Source organism: Lutjanus erythropterus, chromosome 1, assembly GCF_056507025.1.
Source record: "Lutjanus erythropterus isolate fLutEry1 chromosome 1, fLutEry1.hap2, whole genome shotgun sequence".
NCBI lineage: Eukaryota > Metazoa > Chordata > Actinopteri > Lutjaniformes > Lutjanidae > Lutjanus > Lutjanus erythropterus.
Window position 1 is genome coordinate 45,951,780 of NC_139317.1, and position 18,299 is coordinate 45,970,078.

Below are 18,299 nucleotides of genomic sequence, written 5' to 3' on the forward strand. Positions count from 1 at the left end.
CAGATACTGTGTTAGTAACATTTCTGAAAGTTTTACAGGATGTATAGTTTTACTAGATAAATTGTCTTGTACAGTTTGTACATGTTCAGCTTTACTACACTGGTTTTGTACTTTAAACAAGTTGAGTTAAATTTGCTAGTTCCAGGAATGTCTGAGATTAAAATGGCAACACTTAACTGGAGGTATACAATTCATATACTTAAAGGAATAGTTCCCTTTAAATTCAGACATTATCTACTCACCCTCATGCAGATGAGAAGTCTAGTGTCGGTTTTTAATCCATAAAACACTAATGGAGTTACAGAGCAAAACAGCTTTCAGCATTCCTTCCAAACAACAGAAGTCTATACAGATGAGTGATCTGCTTTTAACTGCAGATCTCTATAGACTTCCATTGTTCTGGCAAAAAAAAAATTGGCTTGATTTTTTCTTTTTTTTTAGTATAAAAGTTTATGGACAACACCTTAATTTTCCTTAAAACTTTTAAGGGAATAGACTGAATGGTATTCTTGGATAGATTAACAACACAGTGGGTGGAATATTATATGATCAGATATTTTTAAGCTCAGCAGTGTGCCACAGGCCGTGCCAAGAAATGGTCAATTGAGTGTAAAGGACACTCGCTAACAAAATAATACCATCAGGTGACCAACAAATTCTATTAGGCATGATACCATAATGATTCATGTGTTCATGAATTTTTAGATTAAATAAATCAAGCTGATCTTGTCAAATATCAATTAACATATTAAGTATGTGTGACTTATAATCCTTAGTTGATGATCTACTAAGTATGAACAAAATTATAGTGACTTCATAATTAATTGTCCATCTTTTGTTAGTGCATGTAGTAATTCATCATGAATGATGCATAATTAAGCATTCCTTAAGTATATGACTTGTATCTCTCAAGTGAAGTGGTATCTTTTAAAGATTACTTGCAGTCTTAGGGAAAAGTATTTGTTTAGATTTATGATGTAAGATTTGAAACTTTTGCTCCCCTTCAGGGATGATTTTATTTTGATAATGTGAAAATGATACACTGTGTGTACACTAATATCACTTTATGGTTAGATTTGTACCAAAACATGCACTTAAATGTTCTCAAAATGTTCTCAAATTAACCGTAAAGGTTTCTTGGCAAATTGTTACAGTTTGTTCAAATAAAATGTTTCTATATTTGAAATTTTAAGGTGGATATTTTTTTGTGGCTGTTTTGGTAACAATTTTCAGGTAAAAGAATGTTTTTTTTTTAAAAAAAGTGTTACATTTTTTTTATGGTAAAATATCAAATTGAGCACATTTTTAACCATAAAACCAACAGTATCAATATATATATATTTTTTTTACTGTAAAGGAAGAAAAGGTTTTACCATAATTTAACGGTAGAGTTCTGGCAACCACAGCTGCAAGTATTTTATCATAGAAATAACAATGTTTTAATGTAAATTTTCAGGTAAAAAGTTGTCTTTTTAAAATGTAAAAACTTTTTTTTTTACAGTAAAGTCTTGAATAAGGTACATTTTTAACTGTAAAATCAACAGTATCAGTGCATTTTTACCATGAATGTAGAAGATGTTTTACCGTAATTTAACGGTAGAGTTTCAGCAACCACAGCTGCCGGTATTTTACTGTAAAAATAACAGACGTGGTAACAAAGTTAAAAACCTGATTTTCACTGGAGGAGGTCTTTAAAGAAAATCTGACAAATGTCTAGAGCTATCAGAGCCAGTCCTGACCTCCATGGGGCCCTAAGCAAAATTCTGCAAAGCCTGCAAAACCTATAATATTTATCTGATAATATTTTCATACTTTTACATCAGTGAGGTTTTGTGAATGCAGGACTTTTATTTGTAGTATTTTTACAGTGTGAAATTAGTACTTTTGCTGAAGTAAAGGATGTTTTTTACACTCCTGGCTGCCTCAGAGGAGTCACAGGGAGGTGGGGCTCTTGTGTGCCTCATGGGGCCCTGTGCAACTTGCATATTGTGTGTATAGGGCCAACCGCCTCTGAAAACTATGCACTGTAGCACATTTACAAATTTAGAGAGTGATGAGAATGTTTCAGTCTATTTTCTGGACACATGTAGCACAATTCAAAAGTAGCTCAACAATGAAAATCTTTGTCTCTTGGTTTAAATCTCATCTAATGAGTGTTTGTGGCAAAATGGTTTGACAGCTCCTGCCAGACAGCACCCTTTTGTTAAGAATGTTGGTTTTCCTCACAGTTTGAAAATAGCCCACATTTAATGTCTATCCATATCCTAAACCACAGACCAAACCCTGCACAGGCCTCACCTCCCATCAGAGCGCGTCTAAAACAAACTGAGTTCTCCCACAGTGCTTCACTCCATCCACAGCCCATGCCAGCATCAACCCAGTTCAAACAGCACCGACCCAGACTGAAATCTACCTTCACACACACACATACACATACATTTAAATGAGGGTAGTGTGTTTATGTGTAAACTTGAGCGGGCCACAGAGAATCTATTCATCCTCTGCAGTGTGTACCTACACACACTGAGGGCACACACACACGCACTCACAGAACCTTGTAAAAGACTAAAGCCAGTGTGTGATGCAAAGTGGGTGTGAGGTCAGGCCCAGTTAAGTGCAGTGTGTGTGTGTGTGTGTTTTCCTCTGTGGAGCTGGCTCACAGGAAAGGGGCAGTGATTTTGGGGAGCTGTGCCTGACTGAGACACACTGTTGTGCTCTCCAGACAGAGAGGAGGAAAAGGAGGGAGGAGGAGGAGGACGGACAAAGAGGAGGAGGAGAGGTACGAGCACGTTACCACAGATGAATCACAGCGAGGAAGCCACGCTCTGAGTGATACATCAGTTTTTGACCTGATGTTCTGTCTGTCCTTCTTCTGAATCCATCTTTTGGATCCCCCTGTTTTCAACATGATCGACTACGGTGAGTAGAACTTCCACTCCCAATGCTAAAGTGTTTTTGACAGGGATGTCCAAGTCCTGAAGCATTATCTGCTATCCATTTTAACATTTAGGACTATAAACATTATATGGCAGGAAAGAAAAGAAAGAAAATGTTGCTTCTGAGCTCAGTCTGAGTGAGTATTGTGTAACGATCAAAATTAGTTGCAGAGCAGGGAAGTTAAATCCTGCACTTGTTGGCCTGAAGGCTGAATGTGTGTGATAACGTAATAAGTGTGCGCTTGTGTTGTGAGTTGTGGGGACATGAACTTGTTTTCGCACTCACATTGTGGGGACCCATCTGCCTTATGGGGACTAAGCGTAAGTCCCCATAATGTAAATCATTAAACTTCAGGGTGAAGGTTAGGGTAAGGTTAGGTAAGTGTTAGGTAAGTAGTGGTTAAGGGTATGGTTAGGGTAAGTCAATGTGATGTCCTCTGTGTGCGTGTGCGTGCGCATACAGACACACACAGAACTCATTTCTCCTAACACACATTACATAACATTGTGTACGTCCATTCCAAGGCGACCTTTAGAGCACTGTAAAAACAAATGATTTGTTTTAACTTTAAAAAAAGGTTTATGTCTGGGCTGCCTCAAATTGTTAAGTTAAATGAATTTGAAAAGTCAAGTTGAGGTAATTTTACAATTATTCAAAACAAATAATGATGATGTGTAACATTTATGCGTTGAAATGTGTTCAAACCAAAAGTGAAGCAAATATTCATCTCACATTACTTGCACAAGTTTGGTTGCCAACAGCAAGCGAGCACTGGTGAGCAGGCACCAGCTACATGTTTGTGTGTCAGCCTCTGACAGCACTCATCAGAAAAGCTGGTTCTTTCTGTTTTGTCCCTCCTATCTCTCTGCTTACCTTCCTTCCTCACGGTATGTTCACAAAGTAACTTTAAAATACATTTCTCCTCTGGTCAGCAGTCAACATGTGCAGAGAGACTAATTATTTTACTGAAACCAGATGAGTGAGGTTGGCTCTTCCATGGGTTACTGCTCTAAACAGGTTGAGTAGCAGGAATGAGGAAAAATCTGCTTCTTAATCCCAAAAGTTTGAAACATAAACTCTGACCTCTCATCCTAGCAGTACAGAAATCCACATCCGAGAAAAATAAGCGTGATTCTGGTGTTTCTTCCTTCAGAAGCTCTGCTCTGTCGCCAGCTCTCTTCTCCAAAGCTCCCCAGCTCTCAGCAGCTGTCTGTCAACTCCACACAAGACTCGGCAAAAGCCTTACGACTGATGAAAATATTTCGCTCAGGTTGAATATTTTTAACTTGCATGACTACACAAACAATGCCTAATTTCACATGTTCATGTTGTCCCATTCTGATTGACCATTCCCCAAATGATGCAGATTTTTTTATCCATGTCTTTACATTAACTTTGTCTGTAATAGTAACTTGAAACACAAAGGACACTTCAAACACAGAGAAATCCATATAGTTTATTGAAGGTAACGTTGTGTTTCCTGATGGTTGCTGTTAGCTAGCTGCTATAACTTCAGATGGCAGTGGCAGAATTTACAAATTGTGTGTTCACAAAAAAAAAAAAAAAAAAAAAAAAAAAGTTGAGGTAATTTTTTTTAATGGTTCAAAACAAATAAATTTGATGTAAACATTTGCACTTGAGAAAACATGTTCAATTGAATCTAAAATCTACAAACACTAGACATAGCCTATGTTGTGTATTTTGTTGAAGAGTATTCCTACATTATCATAAATGTCTCCAACAACTTTGAAATGCAGTGAAATCCATATAATTTATGCAAGATAACAGTGTGTTTCTTGATAACCTGATAGGTTGGGTACATCAGAGAGTGAGGGTGGAAGTCGGCACACTGGACTAAACATAATGTGACTAAAGCTTTAAAACGACCTCATTGTCATTATAGATTTTCATCAGCTATGGTGGTTGTTTAACAATGAAGACAACAACCCTCATAATCTCATACCACTTCATGATGTCATGACACTACGCCTTTTGTTATTGATTTAATGTGAGAGACCCCTAGCTGCAGAATTTACATATTGTGTCTTGGACAGCCTTAAAGGTTTACATTGATTGAATCTAAACAGACAGGTTGAGGTTATTTTTTAATGATTCAAAACAAATAAACTTTTCTAGTCAAATATACTTCAGATGAAGAGAAAATATGCTCAGTCAGCTTAAGTTATACCAACAACTCTTCTGCCACGAATGAATACTACAAACACATTTGCCTTTCCTTTTATATTTTCTCAGTTTGAAGAGTCATTTCTTCATTTCACACAAAGAAGTTCCAGCTGCAGCTGCTCCTGTTGGAGACACGTTGTTCCAGAATTGGCACAAAGACAATTTATGAAACTGCTCCCAGAGATTTTATTGCATTTTAAGAGTAAGTGGGTAGAGACTGAACTGCTGACTGAACCTTCATCATGACTCAGTCGTATCGAGGCTTGTAGTAGGTAACTGAACTTGATAGAGTTCTTGAAGTTTCAAGAACTCTATCAAGTCCAGCTGCCTGCTACAAGCCTTGATACAAATACCATGACCTGGATGACTGAGAATATTCACAGACATCATAACTCAGTGTTTTCATTATTGTGAAAACAAGGAAACAAGACGTGACACACAGCAAATTATCATTATACATTGTAAATGCAAATACTGTCCTTTCGTAGTGCCATTACCTTTACTTGCCTACACAGTGTTCTTTTCCCGCTCATACTTGTTTCATTCTAAAATATTTACTTGTTTTACTGAGTATGTTGCTAGCATCAAAGAACAACTTGATGCAGTTATTTTACTAACTTGTTAGAATTTAGTGTCTATGTTTCCTTCAAACTATACAAAAGAAGGGTCTCAGGAGAGTTTAGACTCTCAAACAATGTATGCTGAAGAGCTAATATGCTGATCATATTTCTTCTTCAATGCAAAAGTGTCCTCCTGGATGCCCCTATGTTTGATAAACCGTGATAATGTGCCCCCTAGAGTGTCCTCCTAGTGGACAATATGTGATAAAGTGTCCTCTAAGGTGCCATTCTAGTGGACAAAACATGATAAAGCGTCTTATGGAGTGTCCCTCTAGGGTACAAAATGTGATAAAATGCCCTCTAAAGTGCCATTCTAGTAATTACAACATGATAAAGAACCCTCTAGAGACCTCTTCCAGTGGGCAAAACATGTTATGTGCCCTCTAGAGTGTCCTCCTAGTAGGCAATGTCATAAAGTGTCCTCGAAGGTACGCCTGTAGTGGGCAAGACATGATAAAGTGCCCTTTATGGTGCCCTTCTAGAGGACAAAATGCTATAAAATTTCTCTGAAATTGTATGTATAGTTAATGGGAAAGGATTAGTTGATTTCACTACATACCTGTATGATTTTTTTTACAGTAAAGTAGCCCAATGAGGCCAGCCATGGATGACATGGCTTCCTCTTGGCTCTCTCCTCAGCTACGCATAAAGCCACAGGCCCAGGCTTATACACGACCACATGGTCATACACAACATGACGACGTCATTCCACACAAAGTAGATGAGCCTCCCTCAAGAGCGCGAGATCATTTGCGGAATTCAAGATCAGTCGTGTCCCCTTAGGGACCGAGGTCATAAACAATGTCTGTGAGTGTCCACGTTGTAAAAGTGCTGGATTATTTATTTGCAGCCTGACTCCCTTCAGGTGGCTCTCTTGGCTGTCCTCGCCAGCTCCTGCTCCGTCTCACAAGCTGGAAAAATTCCCCAGTGAAATCTCCAAACAACACACACGTTGTTCAGCTGCGCGGCGACCCCACCCTCTGCCTTCTCTCAATCAGGTTCTGTTAGGCTGCAGTTCCTGCCTCGCTAACGCTGGAGGCAAAGAGTATGCTGTCTGTGAAGGCATGAACACATTCATACACACGGACTCATATATATATGTATATATGAATATGCAAACTCGTGTATAAACTGTTCACACTACTCAGCCTCTATCCCAAACATACCTTTCAACGTGATCTCCACGTCTCACACTCCTCCTCCCAGTTTTCCCTCTGACTTTCATGCTTGCAGTGTTACTGCTGTGCCATTACATCAAGAGAATGGAGAGAGAGTCAAAGGAAAGTTGGACTCTTTATACTTCTGCTGAGATCACAGGAGTCAGTCAACATCTTCAAGGCTCTGAAACAAGTGCTTTTTATGAAGCTTTAAATGGATGTGGAAGACCCTGTGACAGTGAAACTGAGAGCAGCAGCTGATCAATTGGTATGGAGTCACATGTGTCATAAAAAAGAACACATTTGTCAAAGAAATAGGAATAGCCACATCCAAAAGAACAAGTATACACATTGTCAATCTTTTATATAACTAATATAAAACATTTTTTAAATATTTATATTAATTTATAGCATATATCACTATTTTTTCTATACTCTTTTGCTTCTGCTTTTCCTTGAAGGGGCAAGCTGTCAATCAACTGGCTTTGGGCGGGCCTTCCTGCCCAGGCTGATTAGTGAATTCCTGCACACAAGAATCAGTATTCATGTGTTTCTTTAACCAGTAGGGGAGAAATTAAGTAAATATGAAAAAATACATTAAAAAATATATAAATTGATATATGTAGAAAATAAAATGACAGATAAATGAGAAAATAAATGAAAATGCTTATCCTTATTCTTTTGTATTTTTTATATTAGTCTTTATACATTTCATCATTTATTTTCTTATCATCTCTGTCAGGCGTAACAGAGCTGGACCTTGTCCATTGCTTATTTCCATTTCTGCTGGAATTATCATCTTTAAATTTTGATGCACATTCATGACTCTATGCTAAATAAGGCTGTAATTACTGATTATTTTCATTGTCAATTAATTTGTCTATGATTTTCTTGATTAATATATAATTATTTTTCAAGTCTTTTCTTTAACGTCTTTCAATATTGATTCATCCGTTAATCATTTTCTCCAGTAATCAATTAGTTGTTTGGACCATAAAATGCCAATCAGTCAAATGTCTTGTTTTGTCCAGAAAATGTTCACATTTAAGAAGCTGAAATCAGAGAATTTGGATATTTATTTCTTAAACAATGACTCGGACAGTTATTTATCAAAATAGTTGGTAATTAATTTAGTAATGAATTAGCAATTGGTCAACTGTTGCATCTCTAATGCTTGATGATCTGTTGTGGTTTAAATGATTCACAATTTTTGAAAAGCCTTGAAAATCCTCCCTCTTCTTAACCAGCTGGTACAGACATCAACAATTGCTAGGCTAAAAACAAAGCTAACCCGCTGTGTGCCGTGTTTGAGGAGTAACTACATATAATTAAATTACATAATTAATGTAATCTGTCGCGGTTTCTGAGAAAAAAAAATCTGTAATTAAATTACAGTTACTAATCAAAATGTTGGTAATAACAAACAGGCTACATCCTAATATTCTTTTCAGGTTGTCTGGTGGAGATCTGCTCTCTATTGAGAGACCTCTTTTACTATTTTCCCTTTCTTTTCATATTCTTTTTCAGATTTATTCTTTTTATGGCACTCCTATGACTTCATAAATTGTGGAAAAAACAACAATTACCTCTTCAACTCATTAATTGCTTGCTTGTTTAATCAGGACATGAAGAGATGTGGAAACACAGATATATTTAGGGAAAATTACTTGCATGAAATATTCCTAACAGCCAAGCACATCACAGTGATGCTGCCAAAACCATAATCATCGCGTACAGAGACTTAGACCAATCACTGACTGCAATAAGCAACTCACATATAGCCAGAGACACAGTGCACTGATGTACAGGATGATAAAATGCCCCTAAAAGCACAAGTTATGATTTTAAAATGTCTGTGTAAGTGTGAAGTAAACAAACAAGGTACAACATGTTCACAGAAACCACATATTAGGCAAGCACTCACAAATCTTCCTCTCACATTTGACTTTTATTAAATGATGTTTTGGCCTCTTCCTTCCTTAGCGTGTGTGTTCACTGTATCTGTTGCTCTCTTATCCACGGTTGTCCACCCACCCTCTTCAAACCTCAAATCTCTCTCTTAAAGAGATGCCATTCAACCCTCCCTGCTTCAGTCTATCAGTCTGCTGCCATTTAACCCATGATCCTCGTGGGCCTGGGGTTAGAGGGACTGCTAAAAAAATATTAAGTATCCTCTTTCGCAGGGTTAAGTTGCAGTGCTGGGTTACACTTTTACAAACTTCACTATAATTCACCTGTAGTGTTCAGAATGAAAATGATGTTTCAATAGCTGGTTTAGAGACAGTAGCTGAGATTGATTTCCATCCCACTACTGTAAGTGTTCCCACTGTGCTGGCGTACGTCCAGCTGCAGAGTGTATGAGCCTCTGAACAGAGGAGAGACGGGGAGATATGGAGTCTATGGGGCTTATAGGCCTCCGGCACAGAGATCCATGTCTCTGTTTCCTGTCTATCTGGCCAACACAACAAGCAGACTAATGCTCCATAATTGCTAACACACTTCCAGGATCAGAGCCACTGATTCACCAGAAAACAAAGCCTTTGTACCACAATCATTCACTGGGTTACTCATTCATTTATTTGGATATTTACTGTTAACATATAGCAGCCATTTTAATGCAAACATTTATTTAAAGGACAGGTTTGTAGGATTCAGCTGCATCTAGCAGTGAGCCTGCAGATTACAAACACGCCGTCTCATCCTCTAATAACCTAATCTAACCTGCGGCTTCGGAGCCACATGCAGCTCTTTTGTCTATTTCCAGTGGCTCCCTGTGGCTTTGACAAAAATTCATCAGATTCATTGTTGTAAGTCTAAACTGATACTTAAATACCCCTGTTGTAAAAATGTGTAGCTTATACACTAAATTCTAAAAAAAGTTTTAATATTTCATCAATTAAAAATGTGTCATAGCCTACACCTACAGCTCCACATCTTTTCCTCTAAAAAGAAAAGTCTCTAAGGAAAATATAGAAATAACTGCAGCTGCAGACAGATTATTCTTTCTTTTTTCATACATCAACAACATATTTTTTAGAATTAATATTTTGTGCCAATTTATTGATTTATTTTGGCAAGTAACTATGTAATAAGCAAGATAATGTACAGTGAGCTGGTCATTATTGTGACATAAACACAGACAGGGTCTTGAATCACTGTACATTGTCCTTTACATGAAGAAAAATAATAAAAATAAAGAAAAAATATTGAATGACAAGATGTGCCAAACTTTTGACTGGTACTGTATTTATATTACATTCTATTTCTGCCATATTCTGCCGATTAATCCCCATAAACACTACACCTAAACCTTTAATATAGTCTGTAATTTAATTCTTAATCTAATATGTTATGTATAATAGTAAGGATTGCAGATATAGTTTAAATTTCTTACTTATTGTAGTTGTATTGGCTAAAATGTAGTTAATATTCAGAGCTGCGTTGTGGTTAACACATATAGTATTTACTGTTTGAAGAGGTGTGTTATATTCCACCTGCGTGCTGCAGTATTCACAGCACAGAGAGGTATTTGTCAGCATGGACTGCCACATCACTGGAAGCGAACAGCGAGCCAGCTGCACTGAGTACTCACATCTACAACTACACATTCTCTGTTTTTACTGTCTTATCCAGAGTCCTATGAGATGATTGATTTGAAGATGAAGATGTATAGATCCACTTTCTTCTGAAGAGTAAGATGAGAAGACTGACACCATTCTCATGTCTGAACATAAAAGGACAAATGTGTAATATATTTACTGTAGTTGATCATAAATTGACCATGATGTGTCATCAGAGACCAGGGAAACATGTTAAGTTGAAATACTCACTACTCTGACATCAATGCTGCAGCCGCAGTGTCCCTTAATACTGAATGATCACCGAATGAGTGTCTGTCTTTTTGTGAGTCATGAGAAATCATGAATGATCTTTTAGAAGGTATAGATGTTCATACTGTTAAATTGAGCAAAATGTTAATGGAGTTTGGCAGTCAGTGAGACAGGCAGTCACTTAACTTATCTTTCAGAACGTGTCATTTCAGAGCAGTGGGCTTTTGTTTTCAGTATAATGGGCTTAACTTTACATTGACAGACAATGACGGTTATTAACAGTAGGACTTGTTGTTACTTGTCAATTTACAATGTTGTGCGCATCCTGCACTCCTGCAGAGCTCCTGCAGTGCTCCTGCAGACTCCTGCAGAGCTTTCCGCAAGTCTGGGGAGGGGAGGATCAGGGGAAAATTTCCCCTACATCACCTCTTGCACTTTTTTTGGCATCTGTATCCTATCAGGCTCAAACTTTGCTTTAAGGCACTTACTCAGGTTGTTCTTTCCTGACTAGATCCTTGCTTGTGTGGTATCAGCTCTCAGATGTTTGTTGCTTTGGATAAAAGCATCATCTAAATGACATTGTAAATTGTTAACCATAGGCTATGTATTAAATAGGATATCAATTTATTTGATCGACAGTCTACGGCTGCAACTCAATATTTGGACTGCCAGATGTTTATCTTAACTTAGCATAAACACTAGAAAGATGGGGAAACAAGTAGCTTGGCTCTGTCTAAATCTTCCTCCCAGCTCCTCTGAAGCTAAATAGACCCAAGCAAGACAGTGGGAAAGTCCAGTGCAACTGAAGCATCAACATCACGTGCTGCTGGAGACCTGCTCAAACCTTCTGAATGAGTCAAGCTCTGACCGTGAGGGGGTTGGGAGAGAAGGTAGCGAGATAATGATGTCAGACCAAAGGCCTTACGGGTTTCAGTTAAAGAGCATCTGCACGTTGTTTACTAAGTGTTCATGGTGAATGTGAGAGGCCATCTACACCAGCATGTATAATGCATTTGAGGGTCATCCTTCAGTGCTCTCTGGAGTGTGAAGCGTTCAAGTGTACAGACCATCATTCACTCCAGCCCTTTAATGGGACCAGTACAACACAGCTAACACCATTATCTGTTCTCACAGAGTATAGTGTGTACATTAAAACAGGAATCGAGCTAAGAATGAAGCTCTTCTCCTTCATCAGATGCTGTTTTGTCCATTTTCCCTGTTTCTTTCCAGACTTTGCACATCACTGTGGGTGTTTGTGTGTGTGTGGGGCATCATATGTTTCTCTCGACAGCAGGCTGATTAAGCTACAGTCATGAGGACTGAGGAAAACTTTGCCTTTTTTTTTCCAAAGCAGGGAAAGAAAAGCACTTTTATCTCTGCTAGCCTCCACAATTGCCTCAGCAGTTTCTCAGAACACTTACACACACGGATGCAGTCAGACTGTCCTAACTGAATTTTCTAATTGCCCTCCAGAGCGTCCCTCTCCATTAGGCTTCGGGCCGGCTGGGAGGAGTGTGTTGGTTCCCGAGCTCGCGGTGCACGCACATACACATGCGCTGACAGCCATGCCTCAGAGATACTCCCACCAGAGGAGGAAAGCCAGCACGGCCGCTGCACGGAGGATGGAGAGGAGACGCAGGGACCAGGGGAAGAGCAGCAACAACAACCCGACCAGCAGCCACAATCACCGCTCCAAGAAGCTGGCCATGCTCTCCAGGTACCAGCACTACTTAAAGGCTTATAACTAGGACTGTTCAGGAGGCTCAAGACACATAAAGTTAGGTTACTTACTTGGCAGAAAGAGCATAAATCCTGATGTTATATGTTGTGATGCAATTTTATAGTCTAGAATATTCTTTATATCAATTGAGTTTTTGCTCATGATTATCAGAGAAATAATAGTTGGAGTGCCTTTTTATTTCATGCATATACTCCCACATCTATATTGCTTTTATGCAGAGGTGACATGTAGCAAAGTACAAATACTTTGTTATTGAAGTTATATAGAATTAACAGGCATCACAACTTTACTTGAATATTTATTATACTGATAACTTTTTACTTTTCTCTTACTTTTCTCCCTACATTTTAAAACAAATTCTGTACTTTATACACTTTACATTTTCAAAACAGGCTTGTTACAATTTTTAATGCATTTGACAGGAATGATTAATTTTGCATAATTACACGCCGCCTTCCCCAAATCATGACCGATTTCAACCTAAGTGGATGGGACAAAAACACATAGGAAAGACATATAAAATAATAATAATAAAATTACGTAACAAGATGAAAAACACCATAAACATGTAACAACAAAACAAAAAACAAAAAAGACATAACAAGATGAAAAAGACGTAACAAGACAAAAAAATGACATAAAAGACGTAGCAGGACAAAAAACGCTAAAAAAATATGAGACAAGACAGAAAATGACACAAAAAAATGTAAGAAGAGCAAAATGATGAAAAGACATAGCAAGACGAAAAACAACGTAAAGGACACAACACAAAAAATGATGTAAAAAACAAAAAAGACATAATTAGACAAAAGAGATGCAACAAGATGAAAATCAGTGTAAGAAACATAACAAGATGAAGCAGACAGAGAGGGAGATTCAACCGTGGAGAAAAGCTGAGGTTCAGTTAGCTTTGCACAGAAACAGTCAGAAGAAATGTCCCTCAGAGGATGACTTTTTACTTCAAGTACATTTCAGAATCTGTACCTTTTCACTTTCACTTGAGTAAAGAAGTTGAATCAGTACTTCTACTTGAGAGAACAATGTGTGGACAGAATTACTTCAGTATTTTAAAGTCATACAGGGTTGCTATTCATGTCATTTAATGCCTGAAACTGACTTTCTAACTTTGACTTTGTCCAGGTCCCTCATCCTGTGTCACTCCAAGACTAATGATGACTACCCAGAAGAGAGGCATGCTGGGGAATGCAGGACATGGGGTCCAGGCTGGAATACAGACACGACTGCTGGGGAACAAACACAGTACAGAGAGACAGAGAACAGACACTGGAGGACAACCCAGCAGTCAGCTCTGGAGACAAGAGGCGGCACTGAGACGGATAACCAGATGCATCATAGCAGCACACTCAGGGAGAATAAAAGAAGCATCAGGAGGTCCTTCAGCATCAAGGTACGACTGCAATAGTTTGTACTAGAGTGATTATTTGCATATAAATATAATCTAAGCATATTCTTATTAAATGTTCTCAAACTTACTTTACTATAGATTAAAGCTGCACTGCTAACCAAGCTAACTAGCTAATCACACAGATTGCTGCACTTAGCAGTTATTTTTGCAACAACTAAAGCTATCTGTCCATCTCTGTAAATCACCTCAGTATTGTATTCCCTGTCGTCAAACTCGCCTTATAACATATAATGACAAGTCCAAACGGTACCTATGTAGTTGAGGTCAAGCAGAATAATCATCACATTTATAATGGTCTTATGACAGCCAATGTCAAAACCAACCTAATATGACAGTATAATGTTAGCACATTCTTTAAGTTTGATAATTAGTCCTGTTTTGGCATGTTTATTACAGGTTATGGTTATGACAGTGCAATGTCAGTGTTATGCACACACCTTCATAGTGTTATCAGTGTTATCATATTTTTTTTTAGTAATTATTTGGGCATGGGGGCAGCATGGCTCTAGGGATGGCAATGGTGCTAGATTAGTCAGTCCACCCCAATGGATGAGTTCTTTTGACTCTGGTGACTTTTCTTAAAGTTTGTTGTCTTTTTTCTTCAATGCCTTTTTCCAACACTGAGCTGTGACCTTTTTGTTATCCTATATTTCCCAAGACATTGTCAGCAGTGCTGCTGAAAGTCTTTGCTGGGAAACAGACCCAAAACTAGCAGTTATGTTTGCATGACTCTTCACAGTGGTTTGTCTTGTCTCTGGCATTTTTTACATTTGAAAAGTCTGTACTGCTCATATCACAATTTGTCAGAACTGGAGGTGAATGAAGAAACAAGGATTAACAAACGTTGCTGCATTTGTTGCAGAAAGTTTCACTAAATCTTTTGTTTCCTCACTGTTAACCATATTCTACTGTACAAGTAGACAAGCTCAGACTAGAGAAAACTCCCCTACTGATGCCTTCAGCTTCAGCTTCAGTGAGTCATGGTGGTCTGTTCTGAATCTCCTGTCTGAACATAGCCTAAAGCCATATTATTGTCATATTGGAATTGTCAGAATTTTGAGATTGTGACTCTGAAATAGCTTTCACATCAACATCCAGGGTATAATTATAACTGGGAAACATTAACTTTTCTGAGCACACTAATTGACTTGGAGCTTCAGACTGCAATAGCGCCTGAAAAACATAAACAGCTAACATCAACCAAAGTCCATAATTTAAAAACAGTACATCCTCATACCTAAATGACAGAATAGGTTGTTTGCAAATGACTTCCAAAATGACATATATGGCTGCTGAAGAGTAACAGTGTTGGGCATACTGGACCTTAACTATGTGACATAACATCATGTTAAATGTGTCATTAATGACTTACTTTGCTTTAGGTGTAGGCACCGTAACTACTTGGTTAGGTTTAGGAAAAGGTGGTGGTTTGCACTGAAATAAGTTCCGTTATTTATGTCATGTGACAAAAGCTTAAAACTTTAAATAACTCATCTTTGACACGTGGGACCCCAGCTTCCTAGGTGAATTCTTGTGTTTGACACATCCACCCTATAATTCTCCCTATGCAGACTTTCTCACTCAACTAACATGGCCATCAGAGGTCACCATGTAACAATGAACATGTCGTTTTTCATGGTGAGGACGGGCAAGAATATTTAAACCCAAATTTACTGAATGGTGTTATTTTTTTTAATGCACAGTTCTGTTTTTACCCTCACTCAACCAACTCTGCAGTCAAACTGTCTTGAGTTGTCTCTTGGGATGTGAGACGTATGTCGCAAGTCATAATCTTTCCCATTGCAAACTTTCCCATCTCTAATTGGTGTGAACCATAGATGTATTATAATAATGATGGTGCCCATTCAGTCCAACTACAATTCCCCATAGACTTTACATTGTGATGAAGTCACAGATTTTTAAATCACTCGAGGAAAGTTTTACAAAACTCCAAGGACATTTTGTGGATCAGAAATTCATATCAGAAATAATCACGACTGACCTTGTTTGCAGTCTGAGGTGTACTGTCAACAGTTTTACAGACCATTCTTGTATAATGGTGGCTTATGGGGACGCACTTATTATTATTTGTATTGGGCCGTAGTTGATTTTTTTTTCTGCAATACTCTGAGTGGCCACTGGGAAAAATGGGAGGCAAGGCTGAGCAGCAATGCCATATCCAGGTTTATATAATACATCTATGGTGTGAATGTGGCATTACTCTCAACTCTATCGCCTAATGATGATGTCATAAAAACAACTGATTCAAGAGGCTGGGCAATATATTGATATTATGTCATATCATGATATGAGATCAGATATTGTGATAGATTTTGGATATCATTGTATCGTGATGTGGTATAAGTGTTCTCCTGGTTTTAAAGGCTGCATTACAGTAAAGTGATCAACTTTTCTGAACTTACCAGACAGTTCTAGCTGTTCTATTATTTATCTTTACCCACTTAGTCATTACATCCTCATTATTTTTGATTACTTATCAAAAATCTCATTGTGTTAATATTTTGTGAAAGCATCAATACTCATCCCTGCAATAATGTTACAATATCAATGTTGAGGTATTTGTTAAAAAATATTAATATCGAGCAACATGTAACTTCACTATAATGATAGGTTTTTCAGATATATCACCCAGGCCTAATTCTTAGTCTCTGCACAGTTAAAATGTGTTTTTTCCCATTCATTACACAGTAGTTAGATTTAAAACTGTGACATGGATGAATTCCAACAATGTGATAATACATTTGATTCAATTTGTATTTCTTTGAACTAACAAGTCAGAAACAGGTTTAGTACATCACTGTCACGAGGTATTCACTTTGTGTGTGTGCGTGTGTGTGGAAGCCTTCCTTCATAGTCACTTGACCAACTCTGAGGCTGATATGAGGATGAATGCTCATATTCATTTTACAGCAATAGTGGCCATGTGTGCTGAAACATGTGCTGAGCATACATGTTTCACGACACACGGCTGCTGCAGCCTTAAATGACTTACTGAAACACACACTATTTCTTCTGCTTTGTTCTAGATGGTCAGATTTATTGCTTAGCCATCGGTAAACTACATTCAGTTTTCATTCTTGACAAAATAATATGTAGAAACGATTGGTTGCTCAACATGGTATCAACATGCTAATGCTACTGTGGGGGATGTTTCTTGTCTAAATGATAATCACATGCCCTGTGTTGGTGTGTTGGTAGACTGAGAGCTGTGTCTGGCCTGAATGTCAAACATTCAGACAAAGACAGGGTTTGTTTGGCTCTTCTGTGTCTGCAGCTCACTGTCATTCCACTCATGTCAAATGCGGTTGGACTGGCGGCCACTTGTCACTCACCTTACATAAATGAAGAATAGATACTGTGCAGTAGTTTAAATAGTTCCTCCAGGATCTTGCAGGGATTGTTGCAGCCTATAATGCTTGATTTTACAGCAATTTTCTATAAAACTGTGATGCATGTTGCAAAAAATTGCAGTGTTTTGTATATTTCCTTAAAAATCTAAGGGAACTTGTTGCAGGGAGTATAAGACCATTCTACAAAATATCATTTATTTGTGAATGAAGAAGTGCACCTGAGGGTATTCCACAAAAAAGCTAAATATTTTTGAAGCCCAAATTCGAACAGCAACCACAAAATTATAAGATATAAAAGTGCCAGTGCATTGTTACATTTCAATAACAATGACAAACCTTGTGTTTTTTTAGTACCTGTGACAAAATAAAAAAATAGAAATACACTGAGTCGATTCATTGAGACGTGCATGTATGATGTTTGCACAAGGGGACTGTTTTCATTGGTGGAACTTGCAGAAAGCAAGTGATTGGTCAAATTAACAGAAAAGTTGTAGTGATTGAACAAAATTGCAAGGCTTTGCAGAATTCATGGGGATTGGTTGAATTTGCATAAATTATTACAATCCCAACATTATAATTACCATGTCTGTGGTTGTGACCAGGTGAGACTCATCATGGTTTTCTGATCTTGTATCTGTTGTCAACACTGAGCTTATTCTTAACATTTAACTCTGGACCAGTGAGCGTCATTAGTTATGTTTCCAATACATTACACATTCTTTACGCAATTTTCTTACATTCTGAATTAGTTTCTTTAAATCTCTGCCTGGTTTTAACAGCCACTGTCGTGATATAAAAGTGGGTAATATGCAACATGAGCACAGGGACAATGTGGCTATGTGTACCCCAGTATGATGCTCATGGACAATACTTGTCTTTGATTGGTTGGAGGGAGTTAAATTAATACCTATAGCTGTACATATCAGTGGTAAAGAAACATTTATTCCAAAGTTTACAATGACAGTCCCAAGAGACAAAATACCATAGCTAAAGAGCATGCTGCCTTAAGTACCTAAATAAATGAGTAATGTTT

General features: G+C 37.8%; 1 protein-coding gene across 4 annotated transcripts in view; it reads left to right on the forward strand.

Annotated features, from left to right (window-relative positions):
• Positions 1-2,780: 2,780 nt before the first annotated feature.
• The window catches only part of il16 (interleukin 16), a 68,224-nt gene continuing 52,705 nt past the window's right edge, over positions 2,781-18,299 (forward strand). For all 4 annotated transcript variants that reach the window (XM_084722297.1, XM_084722305.1, XM_084722314.1 and 1 more), the window contains exons 1-3: positions 2,781-2,919; positions 12,202-12,445; positions 13,610-13,877. In XM_084722297.1, the coding sequence (XP_084578423.1) occupies positions 2,907-2,919; positions 12,202-12,445; positions 13,610-13,877 (525 nt within the window). In that variant the 5' untranslated portion in view covers positions 2,781-2,906. The remainder of the gene's footprint in view (positions 2,920-12,201; positions 12,446-13,609; positions 13,878-18,299) is intronic.